The sequence below is a fragment of the Rhinopithecus bieti genome, unplaced genomic scaffold, assembly GCF_001698545.2.
Source record: "Rhinopithecus bieti isolate Rb0 unplaced genomic scaffold, ASM169854v2 scaffold_4919, whole genome shotgun sequence".
NCBI classification, from domain to species: Eukaryota; Metazoa; Chordata; class Mammalia; order Primates; family Cercopithecidae; genus Rhinopithecus; species Rhinopithecus bieti.
Window position 1 is genome coordinate 976,803 of NW_016804647.1, and position 15,316 is coordinate 992,118.

The following is a 15,316-nucleotide window of genomic DNA, read 5'->3' on the forward strand; positions in this document are numbered from 1 at the left end:
TATCTTGCCTTTTGAGTGCCCCTAAAATCTCAATGTGGCCTAATATGCCTGAGGGAAAAACTAACCTTGACCTGGATATTTCAACAATGCCCTAGGCCTCTTTTACTAGGACAGCTATAGATCATCGAAAGATACAGGACAGAAACCTTCTGCTATTTAACAGGAACCTTGGGACCCTGTCTCAGATGGAGACAAATCCAATGTGATAGCCCTCTATTCAGGCTGGCTAATTGCAAAACCACATAGGAGGAGAAGGAAGGGGATTGTAGAAAATTTTTTTCTGTCTAATAATTCACAGATTTAAACATCACCATTTGGCACAAAAAAAAAAAAAAAAAAAAAAAAGTTCCAAAAAAAAAGCGAAATCCATGTACTTCATTCTTTACTTTTTTTTTCTTGATTGTAAGTCACTTCCTTTGAAGGGCCAGGTTGAGATGACCTCTAAGTAGCACTCCATGAAATGCAGAGCCACCACTTTCATGTTTGTAACACTTTGCAAAGAGACAAGAGCTTCTTTAATTCATTAGTTCTTTGAATTTAACTTAAAGCCTTGTGACAAAACTGTAAGAATAGAATTAAAGCATGATTATTAGTGACTTACATTTGTCTAGTGATTGGCAGTTTACAACAGCAATTTACAATGCCAGTTTACAATGTTTTCAACGTGTGTCACATTTAGGAGGAAATAAGATATGTTCAACTAGAACACTGTGTGGTTCTTTGTCTAACCAGGAATAGTTAGAAGGAGTCTACTAGATATGTTGTTGGATACTGGAGTCTTCTTCTCTGGAAGAAGTCTTTCAGTTAAACATCGTGGACATGTCCTTAAAAAGATGAGTTAAGATTTACAGGATTCACCATGAGCAGTGAAAATGGTAACATATAACAAATGCCAAAGAACCAGAAAATGGAAGTTAATCTTTAGTTCATCTTTCTCCAGATTTTCAATTTGAAGACTTTTTCTTTTATGGTGATGCCCTCCTCATTTCTCCTTTTGAGTATCTCACTCCTTGCTTATTCCAGTTATATTCATCTATGCAATTGGTTGATCATGTCTGGACTTTAATTTTCTAGCCAATGAACATGTTGCATTAAAAATCCAGATTTTATCAAAGAACTTTTATCATTTGTTTTGCTAAGGACTGGCTTCTAATGAATCTTTTCTACAAAAATATCCACAGCAATCAGAAAGCGTTCTGGGGTATCTTTATTAGTGTGCTTCTGTGTGTAAATAACAGAATCCAGCTCACACTGGTTGAAAAATATTAAATTATTCAGATAAAGACTGAAAAGCATTCATGTTTCTATTTCCAGAACAGGGTGGTTATAAGAGTCTTTACCCTATAATACTTTATTAAGCTAAACATTCATTTTGCGAGTCTTTTTGTATCTGTGGGATTTTTTTTTTCATTGCAAAAGGATTAAAGGTAGAAATTAATTATTAAAACAAAAGGAAATTCCAAAAGGGCAGGCTCCAGGGCTGGCAGATTTAATTCAACAATACCACCCTCAGTGGCAGCATTGTCCTGGAACTGATAAGCCTGCCCAACATCTCAGCCAGATTTACAACATTCTGGGAATCAGTGAGACCACGACCTCCTGTGGCTTGTTTTTTTTAAGCTATCAGAGTGTGAGCCCTGAAATAGCAGCATAATGAACATCTCCTAGGAACTTGATAAAAATGTAGATTATCTAGACTCACACCAACCTACTAAATTAGGAATTCTGGCAGTAGAAACCTATGTTTTCCCAAGTTCCTTAAATGATTCTGATGCTCACAAAAGTTTGGGAACCACTTCTTAGAGCACTGAAACTCTTCAAGGACCCAAGACCCGGGATCACCCTTTCCTATTTCACCAGCTTCCATAATTTGGTCATCCATCCAGTCCTGAAACAATCACAGTCAAGGAGGATGGAATTACCATCGCTGAATTTACATTAATCATCTGATATGAAGTAAGAAAATAATCAACCATGTCTATATTCATTCTATCCCTTTCTCTCTCTCTTTCTCTCCTTCTCTCTCTCCTCTTTCTCTCCTTTCTCTCTCATTCAGAGTAATGCAATTCGATACACTCATATTTAATCATTTTGTGTCCATAGTTGTGATGCCTGTGAGTTTATATATATTTATATATGTGTGTGTGTATATATTTTATAGAAGTAGGGAAATTACCTGTCCAAAGTCACAAGGTAGGAAGTGACCTTTTAAAGTCAGAAACACCAGAATTTGACCAGACAGTGTCTTTTAAAAGAAAATTACACCAAGAATCTAAGTTAAATGTGGTATGCTCAACTGTGCATAAAGTATATTGCTCATGAGAAAAAAAAATATAAGTGGTAATGTCATCTGCAGTTTCAAATCACTTCCAATTCCAGGTCTCTCTTTTCCCTTTGATAATCTTAGGAGAGTAATTTTCTCTATATGCCTAAAATAGGAACAGTATTTTACCTTGCTGCTGAATCTCATACAGTGTTTTACCCTACTGCTGAATCTTCTACACTGCTTTACTCATGGCAAGAACTCAATAATTTTATATATATATATACATGTACATATATATATATATATATANGGTATACATAATCCACTAGAATCCACTAACAATCTCTTAGGCCTGAGCAGCAGATGGGCAGAGTTGGAGTGTATTGATTTGCCAAGTTAAAATGGAACTGAGCTTCTACTTATTTTATAAGAGAAATTTTACAGCAGCACTGGCCAATAGAAAATTCTGCAAGGATGGAAATATGTATAGCTGTGCTGTGCAAGGTATCCACTAGCAACACTTGGCTATTGAGCATTTAAATGCGGCTACTGTGACTAAGAAATTCAATTTTTAATTGAAGTGAAATTTAAATTTAAATATTCACTACCATATTGAACAATTAGTTTTAAAGTCTTAAAGTTTTATATACATGACCCTCCCATCCAAGTTTTTTAAAACGCCTGCGTGTTTTTATCCACACATGAATCAGCCCTTGGTCTGTAGGGGTCATGAATATGGAATATCCATCTTGGGACTGAACTTCTGCCAAATCCTCTCACTTCTTTTATAACTTCTGAACTATGAAACAGGCAGCAGACCTCCTTTCCTGCTCCGTCAGGGCCTTGATTGCTCCATTTTTCCAAAGGGAAGATATTTATTGGAGGACATCAGCAAAACTGTCTGAGTACTGAGCATCTTACAAAATAATAACACAGCTTTCTCACCATAGACACTGACAGACACACCAGTGTGAAGCCAGGTGCACACACTGTCTCAGAGGCTGTTGGTGCTCATATCTTTCAGACTTCACCATTTCAGCCAAAAGCCAGCATCCTGGAAGCTGAGCAGAGACAGGGCTTCTTGGGGAAGTAATTATTGAGGCGGTACTCTCTGGAAATAGGGCATGAGGGAAGCAGGATAAGGTAGAGGGGAAAGCTAGCAAGGGTATAGTCTCCACTGAGACAAGGTTCCTTCAGATGCCACATCAGACTACACTATAAAGTCTGTCATTGAGACACTGGGACCAACCAGCCTTTTGAACTTTGTATCAGTCGACACTCGCTGAGTTGGGGACAGGGGAAGTGACAGCTCCCAGGCAAGAAGGCTTCTCTTTGGCCAAGGACAAATATCTGGAAAAGGGGATAGTTCTAGCTGTCATCTAGCACCCACAGCTGGAGGATGAATTCACCTGCTAGAGAGGATCTGGATAGAGACCTGAGAACATCCTCAACAGGAACACTTTCAACCCTAATAGCTGAACTTCTCCTCTCGGTGTTTCTCTCAGTGCTTTAGATGCCACCCTGTTCTCCAGAAGCCCTCAATTAATACCTAACCAAGTTGGTGTATTAAAAACCCCAGGTCTCTCCCACTCGAATGAGATAACCCTAAGGTGCCTCCTATCCCAGTGGGATGAAGTTCACTCACAGGGATGATGGCCTGATGCTGTCCCACCAATGGGCTTTCCTTTCCGCTGTCTCATCTTCCTGGGATCACTTCCCAAATGAACTACTTGCATTCAAGTCCTTGTTTCATAACTGACTTCCAGGAAATCCAAACTAAGTCATATACAGAACCACTCTCCCTGGACGTTACTCCTTAGGCAGACTCTTTAGGCAGACTCTTTAATCAGTCTATGATAACCAGGTCTGATTATTGTCCAAACTCACTCCTCCCTTACATGAATCTCCCTTCTGTAGACTGGTCTCAATCAGGGTCATTCCAGATTTTCTTACAGGTTTTTATCATTTTTGCAACCCACATGGTATGTTGGCAAGTTCCCACTTTATTTATTTATTTATTTATTTATTTATTTATTTATATATTTATTTAGTGATGGTGTCCCACTCTGTTGCCCAGGCTGGATTGCAGTGTCATGATCTTGGCTCACTGGAACCTCTGCTTCCTGGGTTCAAGCAATTCTCCTGCCTCAGCCTCCCGAGTAGTGGGGATTACAGGCACGCACCACCATGCCCTGTTAATTTTTGTATTTTGAGTAGAGATGGGGTTTCACCATGTTGGCCACACTGGTCTTGAATTCCTGACCTCAGATGATCCGCCCGCCTTGGCCTCCCAAAGTGCTAGGATTACAGGCATGAGCCACTGTGCCTGGCCAAGTTCCCACTTTATTTTCCCCTGGTTAACTCCTTAGTCCCTAAATTAATGTGGAAATGAAAGTGCAGGAGGCATGGCCTGGACCAGGCTGCAATACCTTAGCCCTCCTGCACCTGCCCAGGAGCAGAAAGGTTATGCCCAGGGTTCTTGCCAACAGCTTTCTGCCTCAAAGATTCTTGCCCAGCCACAGGTCCTATTACACATGGGTGATCCTGTTCCACGGGGAGGAGCAGGAAGCCCTTCTGAGTGCTACAAGCGTGTCTCTGAATGAATGTTGTTATTACTCTTACACATACTGCATAATGTTCAATATTTATGGGACAGCATCTTTCTGTTATTCATTACCATTACTATTGCAGGATCTGGCCAGCAGCATGCAATGCAATGGGGCTCTGTCTTTGTTCCCAGGCAGATTGGCAGGTCAAGAAATAATAGACACACACAAGATTGTGAAATCTGGGTCCAGAGGGGTCACCACCTTCTGGTCCCACGGTGCCAACAATGAACTGGATATACCAGCATTTATTATTAAGTTTAGTGAGGGTGGGGATAGGTTAGTGAGGGATTTAGGGTCATTTGATTATGAGGTGAGATGGTCACATGGGGATTAAGAAATTCTTTAACATAATGTCTGTATGCAGAAGTACGGTATACAGAGATAAGAATTTGCAATACAGTGTGTGCATCGGTAATTTCTAACAGAGCCTTAAAACAGAAACACAGTCTATCCATAACCTATGATTAGCAAGATATTAATCAGCAGTAACAGTTGCAGCAAAAGCTGGTTACAAACAATCCATAGAAACAGGATGTGAAGCTAGACAACTGGTTAGACCAGAAATTCTTAGACAGGAGTATGCCTTAACCCTAAAGAGGCCTAGAAGAGCTGCGGCAAGATGAGGGCGTTTATAGCCCTATCTTATCCATATGGAGAGGCGCCCCCCATGCATCTGTTTATAGGCTCTCCACAAGGGTCGCATTCCATTCCCAGAGCTATGAACATCTGCTTTTCTGGGGTAGGAATCTTGGTGATGTGAAACCTCCCTGACTGCACATCCATTCATAGGCTCTCTGCAGGGGGAAGCACATCACGCGCTATTGGCTCATTCTGGCAGTCCATCCTGGCATTGTCTTTACACAATCCTGCATGCAATTTTGTATTTACAATAATCAGGAGCATTTCATCCTTTATTCCGTAGCAATAGTTTCAGGGGGTCTCCCTATACATTACCAGGTAGCTCTGTTCCTAAAACATCTAGAATTTTTACTTACAGAGGCACCGATTGTTTAATAATTAAAGATATGGCTAGTAATTCAAACTAGCCTCACAGTAATTTGTGAGAATGTGCTTGTAGTTTCATAGGGCCTTCTGGAAGGCAGGAGAAGTACCTGCCTGGGAAACGTGTTTCCTATAGGGTTTATTTTAGGCTTTAAAAAAAAATGGCCAGGCTGTATTTTTAAAACAGATTAGGTGTGGCCAGGGGTGGTGGCTTATGCCTATAATCCTAACACTTTGGGAGGTCGAGGTGGGTGAATCACCTGGAGATCATGAGTTCGAGACCAGCCTGGCCAACATGGTGAAACTCTGTCTCTATTCAAAATACAAAAATTAGCTGGGTGTGGTGGTGGGCACCTGTAATCCCAGCTACTCAGGAGGCTGAGGCAGGAGAATCGCTTGAACCCAGGAAGCAGAGGTTGCAGTGAGCCGAAATCACAGCATTGCACTCCAGCCTGGGTGATAAGAGCAAGACTCCGTCAAAAGAAAGAAAGAAAACAACAACAACAACAAAAAAACAGGTTAGGTGTGAAAATGCTATGTTGCTGTGTGTGTGTATGACACTTTTAACTCCAGTTAGTCTTGGACTAAATGTACTCTCTTTTTTTGAAAGACAGTTATGAAATATCACTTTGCAGAGACCTGTATATAATCCGTTTTGTGCCCATTTCCAATGTGTGACATCAGTCAATTCTCATTTCCCTTTTTGAGTTAAAAGTGGAAATGAGTGTAGAAACTGAGGAATTTCTGCATTTTCTACTGGTTATTCTGCTTCATGCTTACAGCCTATCCCAGTGTGTGCAGTTTGGAATGCAGGATTAGCAGTAAGTGTCTTAGTATAAAGAAGTGAGCATGGAGTGACTGGAGGAGGCAGGAGATCTGGTTTCATTTTGTTTTGTTTTTCTTACTTAAAACTTTGCAACTGGACATGGTGGCTCATACCTGTAATCCCAGCGCTTAGGGAGGCTGAGACGGGCAGATCACCTGAGATCAGGAGTTCGAGAGCAGTCTGGCCAACATGGTGAAAACCCATCTCTACTAAAAATACAAAAATTAGCTGGGTGTGGTGATGCACGCCTGTAATCCCAGCGACTCAGGAGGCGGAGGTGGGAGAATCGCATCAACCCATGAGGCAGAGGTTGAAGTGAGCCGAGATCACATCATTGCACTCCAGCCTGGGCAAAAGAGTGAGACTCTGTCTCAAAAAACAAAACAAAGCAAAACAAAAAAAACCAAAAATCTTTGCTTAGAATTCTCCATACAAGTCTATTCTTGCTTTCTTAAGATGTTGGTTCCTATTGAAACCTCAGGCAGGGACTTGAAATTAGAAGGACTGTGTTGGAGTGCAGTCTTTAGCCATACACCTGGGTTAGCTGCTTGGCCCATTGAGACTGCTTTGAAAAAATTTTAAAAATGCCACTGCTGATTTCTGTGAGAATCAACTGAGATACTGGAAACAATGTCAAGGTGAATTATGTTTCTAGTGAGAATTGCTCTTATGAGGAAGCAGGAGGACGAGGACCTGAGGGATGTGTTGGTGCACTTGAGAGGCCACTTAGAGCCCAGGGAAGACCTGGGTGCTGGATCCAGGTTTCCTGAATCTGGAGCTCCTGCATTACTACTTCCTAGTTTATGATCTTGGAAATGCTGTCAACTATCCTGTTTGCATGATGGAGCTCATTTGAGAATTTCTCATCTAGTGTAACATCAGGAAAAGAGCTGGGTCTTGAATCAAATCGCCTAACTTTTGGTCCAGCATCTCTTTATTCCATCTTTTCCTCCAAAGTCAGATAATACAGTTTGCAGAGTATGAGGTTTGGAGTATGCTAGAAATATCTAAGACATAGCCTCTAAATCATTTTGGATTTTTTGCTTGTCAAATATTTGAACAATTCCAGTTTTTCTCTAAGGTGAGATTATTTTTTCTTTAAATGCAAGTTTTCCCTTTAAATGTAAACTTCTGTTAAATATCCTTTAAATTTAAACTGCAGAGTTTATAGGAATTTTTGTGTTTAATAGCCATTGATACATCAGCCAAAATTACAGACAGCATTGCCTTAGTTGACGCCTTCAACTTGCCAAATGCATTTATCTGTGTGTACGTTATACCCCCAATTTAAGGAATAATTCAGAAACAAGGAGCTAGTGTGGGTGCAGTGCGTTTTTTTTTTTTTTTTTTTTTTTTTTTTTTTTTTTGACACGGAGTCTCGCTCTGTCGCCCAGGCTGGAGTGCAGCCTTTATATGTTTTTGTCAGCATCTCTCTCTTTATTCAGCACCCAGCATACTCCTGGTGCTCAACAAACATCTGCCGAATAAATGAATGATACAAAGGCATAGTTGGTGTCCTTTCATCTTTGTATCCGCAGCACAATATCTTGCCCATGATAAGCTCATAGAAAATATTCAGAGACAGAGGAGAGAGAAGGTAATGAAAGAACACCAAAAGAAGGAAGAGAAGGAAGAGAAGAAGGAACGATATACTAGAGAGAGAGAGAGCATGGAAGCCTAGTTCATATATATGTGCAATCAAAGGCTGAAGTTGTAAGAAGAGAAATAAATAAAACAAATGTCACTATGAGTTGTAAGATAGAAGTCATAATGACTAAGGGAATAGGGATGGAAGCATGGAAGATACAGTTTTTGAAATGAGAGAGATTTTGATGGAGGTGGAGAATGGAAAGTACCAGAGGGTTAAGTACAGACGCAGGGAAGAGTAGGGCCCATTTGGGGGTAGAGTCGTGTTAGTTGAACACTGTTTCATTTCCCTTTGATAGTTGAAAATTGTAGCTATGTGACACATTACTACAACTCTCTCTCTCTCTCTCTGATCCTGTTCCAGGAACTGGCGGTTGGTCCCCAGCAGATTCCAATGCTCAACAGTGGCTCCAGATGGACCTGGGAAACAGAGTAGAGATTACAGCAGTGGCCACGCAGGGAAGATACGGAAGCTCTGACTGGGTGACGAGTTACAGCCTGATGTTCAGTGACACAGGGCGCAATTGGAAACAGTACAAACAAGAAGACAGCATCTGGGTAGGACATCTTTTTCCTTCCAATGAATAAAACTGAGATGTGCTCATGGTAACCACAGTATATTTCCATCATTTTCCAATATCCAGATTGTTGGTAGTTTAATAACTGTTGAGTGCCCATTAGAAATAATTAGACAATGTGTAAGGCCCATGCCCAGCATGGCTCCAGTTCCTAGGAAAATTGGGAAGTCTGTTGCAAGATAGTTTAGTATGTTCCCCTTTTTGTAGTAAACTGGGGAATTCACTGAGCCTCCCTTTCCTCATCTACAAAAATTAATTTAAAAACAGATAAATGTGCCAACAAAGTTTGATTATTAATGTGATTATACTTATTTACTAAGTATTTATTGACGTATTTATTAGTTTATTATATGCCAGGCACTTCACATATTTTGTAACAACACAGCTAGCTCAATTACGTCATTTGATCAACGTTGTCCAATGTGTGACTCGTGACTCGGGAATCTTTAAAGTCTGGTCTGACTTTAAAGCCACTAAGCAGCCTCTATCGTAGATTCACAAATAATTGAAAACTAAAACTACAAAACAAATAGAAAATTTAGGATTATTCTGTCATTGAAAACAATCTTCAGCTTCAGAGTGAAGGACAGTTTGCTCCAAGTTACAGAACAGAGCTTTCCTCCCTAATCCCAGCCCCACATTCTTGACCTCACTGTGTGGGTGAAATGCTGTCAGCAAATTATTAATGGAGGAAAAGGTGGAGGTGAAGCAGATAGCAAAAGTCACCTGGAGGTAGCTTCAGAACCTCAGGCACTGAATAAAATAAGTTGTAAGCTTATATTACTTTTCGTTGAGAAAATAAGTCACCATTTTTTAATCCAAATGTGTGTAAAATGTGAAGATTTGGAAATTAATAGCATATTCTTTCCTTTTCAGATTCTTTCCTCTTAAATCAATGCCAATTTATACTTTACATTAGTGTTGTCTTCACATTCACATTCCCACGTTGGGCGCATGTCACTGATAAAAATGAAACAACTTCTGTGTTATATACTCGTTGTTATTTGTTAATTGCCTACCCATCACTTGGGTTTGTAATTGAAAACAGTTATAAATTGAGGATTAAGATTAGTTATGGCAGACTGAATCCTGAGAATAGCATTAATGTCATCTTTATTCTGGGTCACTTGTAATATTAGGTTATAATATTTATAAAGGGCATAAGTTTTCTTCATTTTTAAAAATAGTCTAAACAGTGCGTATACATGGAAACAAAGCAGAGAAAATAGACACCACAGCCTACTTGAAGGGAGAGGTAGGGAGGAGGGTGAGAGTCCACAATCTATCTAGTTGGTACTATGTTCAAAACCTGGGTGATGAAATCGTTTGTACACTAAGCCCCAGGGACATGCAATTTACCCATGAAATAAACCTGCCCATGTACCCCTTGAACCTAAAATAAAAGTTGAAAAAGGGAAAAAAAGATGTCTTTTGGGGACCATTTTATTTTTTTCTCAATTGTGAGGTCCCCGTAAATTACTACAGGTTTTTGTTTTGTTTGGCTTTTAATTTGAGATAAGAAATAAGCACACCTTCCGTTTTGAGGAGCAATTTTAAGGTTTTTATGTTGACTTTAGAGGGATAAATCGATGTGGGATTTTTTTGTTTTCTCTGGTACTTGTCACCGGGACTGGTTGTTTTTAGATTGAGTTGTAGCTTTGAGTTACTGTGCCTAAATTTTTTTTTTTTTAATCATGAGTTTCATTTTCTTTAGAACTAAATAACCTACTTTCAGCTTAGCCCTGGGTTGGGATGTATTTCAAGGGATGACAGTTCCTCTGGGCTCATGAGCAGTGGGCACAAGGCCTCTTTCACTTCCTTGCCCTTGTCAGTTTACCTGTGTTTCTAAATGATTCCAAGCTCCTCAAAGGCAGGGATCTCTTTGCACGTCCATTTAGCCCCTGTGCCCAGTATCACTAGACACATGGCAGGAACTTATTTTGGAGTGATTATTAAGAGAACTGCAGAATTACTAGGACTCCCTGAATTGAAGGGTGAGGGCAGGAGACTTTCTCCATACCCTGCTTTGCATCCCAAATAGCCTTGACATGGTAAGGCAGGTAAAAGTTGCTGGATGGGCAGAGAAGGAAAAGCAGGGTCCTCCATGCACAGTGAGGCAGGAAATTCCAGCAACAAACTCCCCAGAGATGCTTGCAGTGACTGCAGGGCACTTGGGAGAGAGGCAGCTTCAGGATCTGCCTTTCACTAAGTAAATACAGGGAGGAGAAGTGATTTGAGGAGGGAACATTACAACTTCCAATTTGAAGAGTCAAATACAGTGACATTAGGCAGGAATACCATGGTGGGTCATGTACAGTAACTAGGCTTAACCCTGGAAAAGTAGATGTCCTCTTACTTAACACTGGGATAACTCACAGTTACTAAACACCCATTACACACCATATGTAAGCAAATGTAATTCTGTATGTATATCAAACTGTCACTTTATAAATTGGTGATTCAATGTTAACATCTCCAGGAACAAGAGGCTTGAAGCTCCCAGAGCTCAATCCAAGCTCACACAACCAGAAACTGGTGGCAAATATTTCACAACTAAGATTTATTCCTAAATATAGTTGATGGCAAAACTGTAGTTTCTGTTTCTCTTTTAGTACACTGATTTATTTTTTATTTGTATTTTTTGAGTTTCACAAAATTGATTTATTTTTCTCACTTCAAATGTTAACTTTGTCAAGCCAACTCTTTAAGAATAATATTAAGACCTATTGTTTAATTCACATGTTGCTAAATATAAAAAGTGTGAAAGATACCAATAACATCTATTTGTATTTATATATGTTGTAAATAGTGCTTGGACTCTCTAAAACCCTCTAGAATTTCAGGGTGCTTTGCAAACACTTCACAGAAATCTGTGAAATTTGCCTTGTGACTAACTAATATTTATTGATACTTTCATCAAATTATGCTGCTGGTTGAAAGAGATTATCTTGAGAGCTTTGCTTTTTTACTTTTATTTTAATTTGTTTTAATTTTAAATTAGAAGACAGACTCTGAATTCACCAAAATTAAGCCTTATAACTAAGACAAGAACAATAGTCAAACAAAAGGTTTTGCAAAACTGTCTAAATTGTTTTGTTTCAGTTTTCAGAAAAAGTCAATGCCTAAAACATCAAGTACTGGCTTAAAGGTGGTGTATCAAGAAAATAGAGAATATGTATATATATTCATACATATATATGTGTGTGTATATATGTGTGTGTGTGTGTGTGTGTGTGTGTGTGTGTGTATTTGGAGACAGGGTCTTACTCTGTCACCCAGGCTGGAGTGCAGTGGCACTATCATAGCTGACTGTAGTTTTGATGTGCTGGGCTCAGGTGATCCTTCCACTTCAGCCTTCAAAGTAGCTGGGACTACAGGCATGCACCACCACATCCGGCTAATTCTTTTGAAATTTTTAAAACTCCTTTTTTAGAGATGGGTTCTCACTTTGTTGCCCAGGCTGGTCTCCAACTCCTAGGACCAAGTGATCCTCCCGCCACGACCTCAGGTTTACAGGCTTGAGCCACCACACCTGGCCAATGAAGCAGAGAATCTCTTGAATGCTTACTTTTACTGGGTCTTCCGTGAATCCTAAAATTTTAGATAATATATAGTTTGTAGTGCTCTTTAAAATTGATTTACCAAACAATACATAGCACATACTGTGCATGGGACAATCCATCCACTAGTACTGAAGAGATTTATTACATTTCACAAGGTTCGCTTCAGAAAAATAATCCTAAAAGGATACCTTTGCAATGTACAGTAGCAATTTTTCATGCCCTAAAATCCAATTTGGAGAGTTTCTGATCTGGCACTGAATGGAATGCTCATGAATGAGGCCACCAAAGAGCCACTTAGTGGTGCATCATGATTTATGCACAAGCCAGAGTCCTTCGCTTCACTAAATAACCAGGCATGAAGGTGTGTCAGGAACGAACCCAGCAACAATGTTCAGAATCTTAGCAGCTCCAAAACCTCTTCCTGATTCCTAATTATGAATATTAAAATTCCAACTCTGGGCAGCAGTGTGAGCCAATGCTTGGTAAAGTGGGTAAACTTGTTTGGAACAAAGGAACCTCTTTAATTAAGTCCACTCAGACCAGGTCCTGTCAGCAGTCCTTTTGAAAGATATGCCAGAAGAACCATGTACTGTCCACGTTATATCCATGAATAACCACAATGTTGAGCCCTTTCCTTCATAAGCACAATTCCCACACTGTCAGTGAGTCTCTTCTGCCGTAATTCATTGTCCCCACATCCTCAGCTATTCATCACACAGCTGATGCCAAGCCCCTTCTCTACCCTATCATCTCCTGTGAATATTCCATATTTTATTAATATTCAACTCGCAGTTTTCTCTTACTAAAATTATGTTGCCTCTCCCCAAACAGACAGTCATATAGTCCTTTATTATAGACACTTTTGGCCTGTACACTCTGATGGTCTGTGATTTCCTGTAACTTTCTTGAATCTGCCTTAACATGAAGGACTTGCATTTGTTACCTGGCAGTTTTCTCACACAGAGGTCAATTCAAGCAATGGATTATACAGTTTGGTCCTCAGTCCCCCGATTTCATCCTTGAGTGACTTCCAAATTCTCTAGAAGATGCTCTCTGATCTTCATGATTTATACACATTTATTCTACCATTTTGGCCTAGAACATCCTGAGTATTGATCACTGTTTGATACAGTATTTTAAGTCTACCAATTTCAGAAAATAATTTGAGAGTGAGAATCTCATCACCATCAACATATATATTTTAAGCTCTCATTATACACCAAGCACTGTGCAAGGTGCTAGGTTTACAAAGGGGCTTAAGCTATGTTTTTTTCCATCTCTGGGTGTGCAGAACCATTAGGGAGACAAATCAATGGCATGCAACACAATATATGCGTATATGGTACCAAGGCAGCAGTTCACATGCACGAAGCTTTTCAGAGAGGGTGTTCCTGGCAATGTGTGAATGTGAGGGGCTTAGACTACTTGAACCAGAAGACAGCATGTTTAAGTTGTATTGGCTTGTCAGCAACTACAGAGTACTGTATGTCTAACAAAAATTCAATAAACGTTCGAAAATTGAGAAGAGAAAATGGTGAAAGTGAGGTGCATTTACAGCAGGAGAAATGCTATAAGCAAAATCTTAAAGGAAGATGTATTAAGGACACAAAGAATTAATAAATTAGATACAAGATATACCTGGTTAGTGATAGAAAATGAATTTGAAGAGAGAGACTGGATAGATATTGTAGACTAAAAGTCCCCTCATATCTTTTTAAGCTAATACATTATTGTTTATTACCCATTGTAACAAAGTTTGTTAACACTTCTCTGTTTTAATTTTTTGTTAAATAATAAAGACTACACATAGGAACATGTTCTCAGATATATTTGTCAGGATTTTTAAAATAGTTCTCTCCTTTGTTCTGTCATGCACATATACTAATAAGTTTTTAATATAGATATTAATTTCAGTTTTGGCAATTATTAAAAGCTAAATTAAGAACTTAGCATGCCCAGAATCTTGCTGCTGATTTAATGGAGACCACCAATGCAAAAGCAAGTTATTACAATGTCACAGACTAACAGAAATGAAGTATAGAGGGAAATGCAGAGGCTTTTGATTACGATCTGATTATGCTGCACCACTGGTTGCTTGAATGACCTTGAAAATGTCCCTTAACATCTCTGTAGCAGGTCTTTCTCCCTACCCAGGGCAGAGATATATCTAGAATCTTCCAGGCCCATTGCATCCATTCCTCCACATTTCCTTTCTCAGACACTGGTGCATGGCTTACCCTGTGGGTTGAAATGCGAAATACATGGAGATAAAGCCTGGGCTTCACTATGAAGCTGGCTTAGAATAGTCAACTAAAGGATCTTTCTTTTTTTTTTTTTTATTATAATTTAAGTTCTAGGGTACATGTGCATAACGTGCAGGTTTGTTACATATGTATACTTGTGCCATGTTGGTGTGCTGCACCCATCAACTCATCAGCACCCCTCAATTCATCATTTATATCAGGTATAACTCCCAATGCAATCCCTCCCCCCTCCCCCCTCCCCATGATAGGCCCCGGTGTGTGATGCTCCCCTTCCCGAGTCCTAGTGATGTCATTGTTCAGTTCCCACCTATGAGTGAGAACATGCGGTGTTTGGTTTTCTGTTCTTGTGATAGTTTGCTAAGAATGATGGTTTCCAGCTGCATCCATGTCCCTACAGAGGACACAAACTCATCCTTTTTTATGGCTGCATAATATTCCATGGTGTATATGTGCCACATTTTCTTAATCCAGTCTGTCACAGATGGACATTTGGGTTGATTCCAAGTCTTTGCTATTGTGAATAGTGCCGCAATAAACATACATGTGCATGTGTCTTTGCAG

At 39.6% G+C, this 15,316-nt stretch overlaps 1 protein-coding gene across 1 annotated transcript in view; it reads left to right on the plus strand.

Annotated features, from left to right (window-relative positions):
* LOC108527995 (contactin-associated protein-like 5) overlaps nucleotides 1–15,316 on the plus strand; it is a 310,382-nt gene that overhangs the window by 292,569 nt on the left and 2,497 nt on the right. Inside the window, exon 3 of the mRNA XM_017869568.1 lies at nucleotides 8,715–8,908. Coding sequence (XP_017725057.1) covers nucleotides 8,715–8,908 — 194 coding nt within the window. The remainder of the gene's footprint in view (nucleotides 1–8,714; nucleotides 8,909–15,316) is intronic.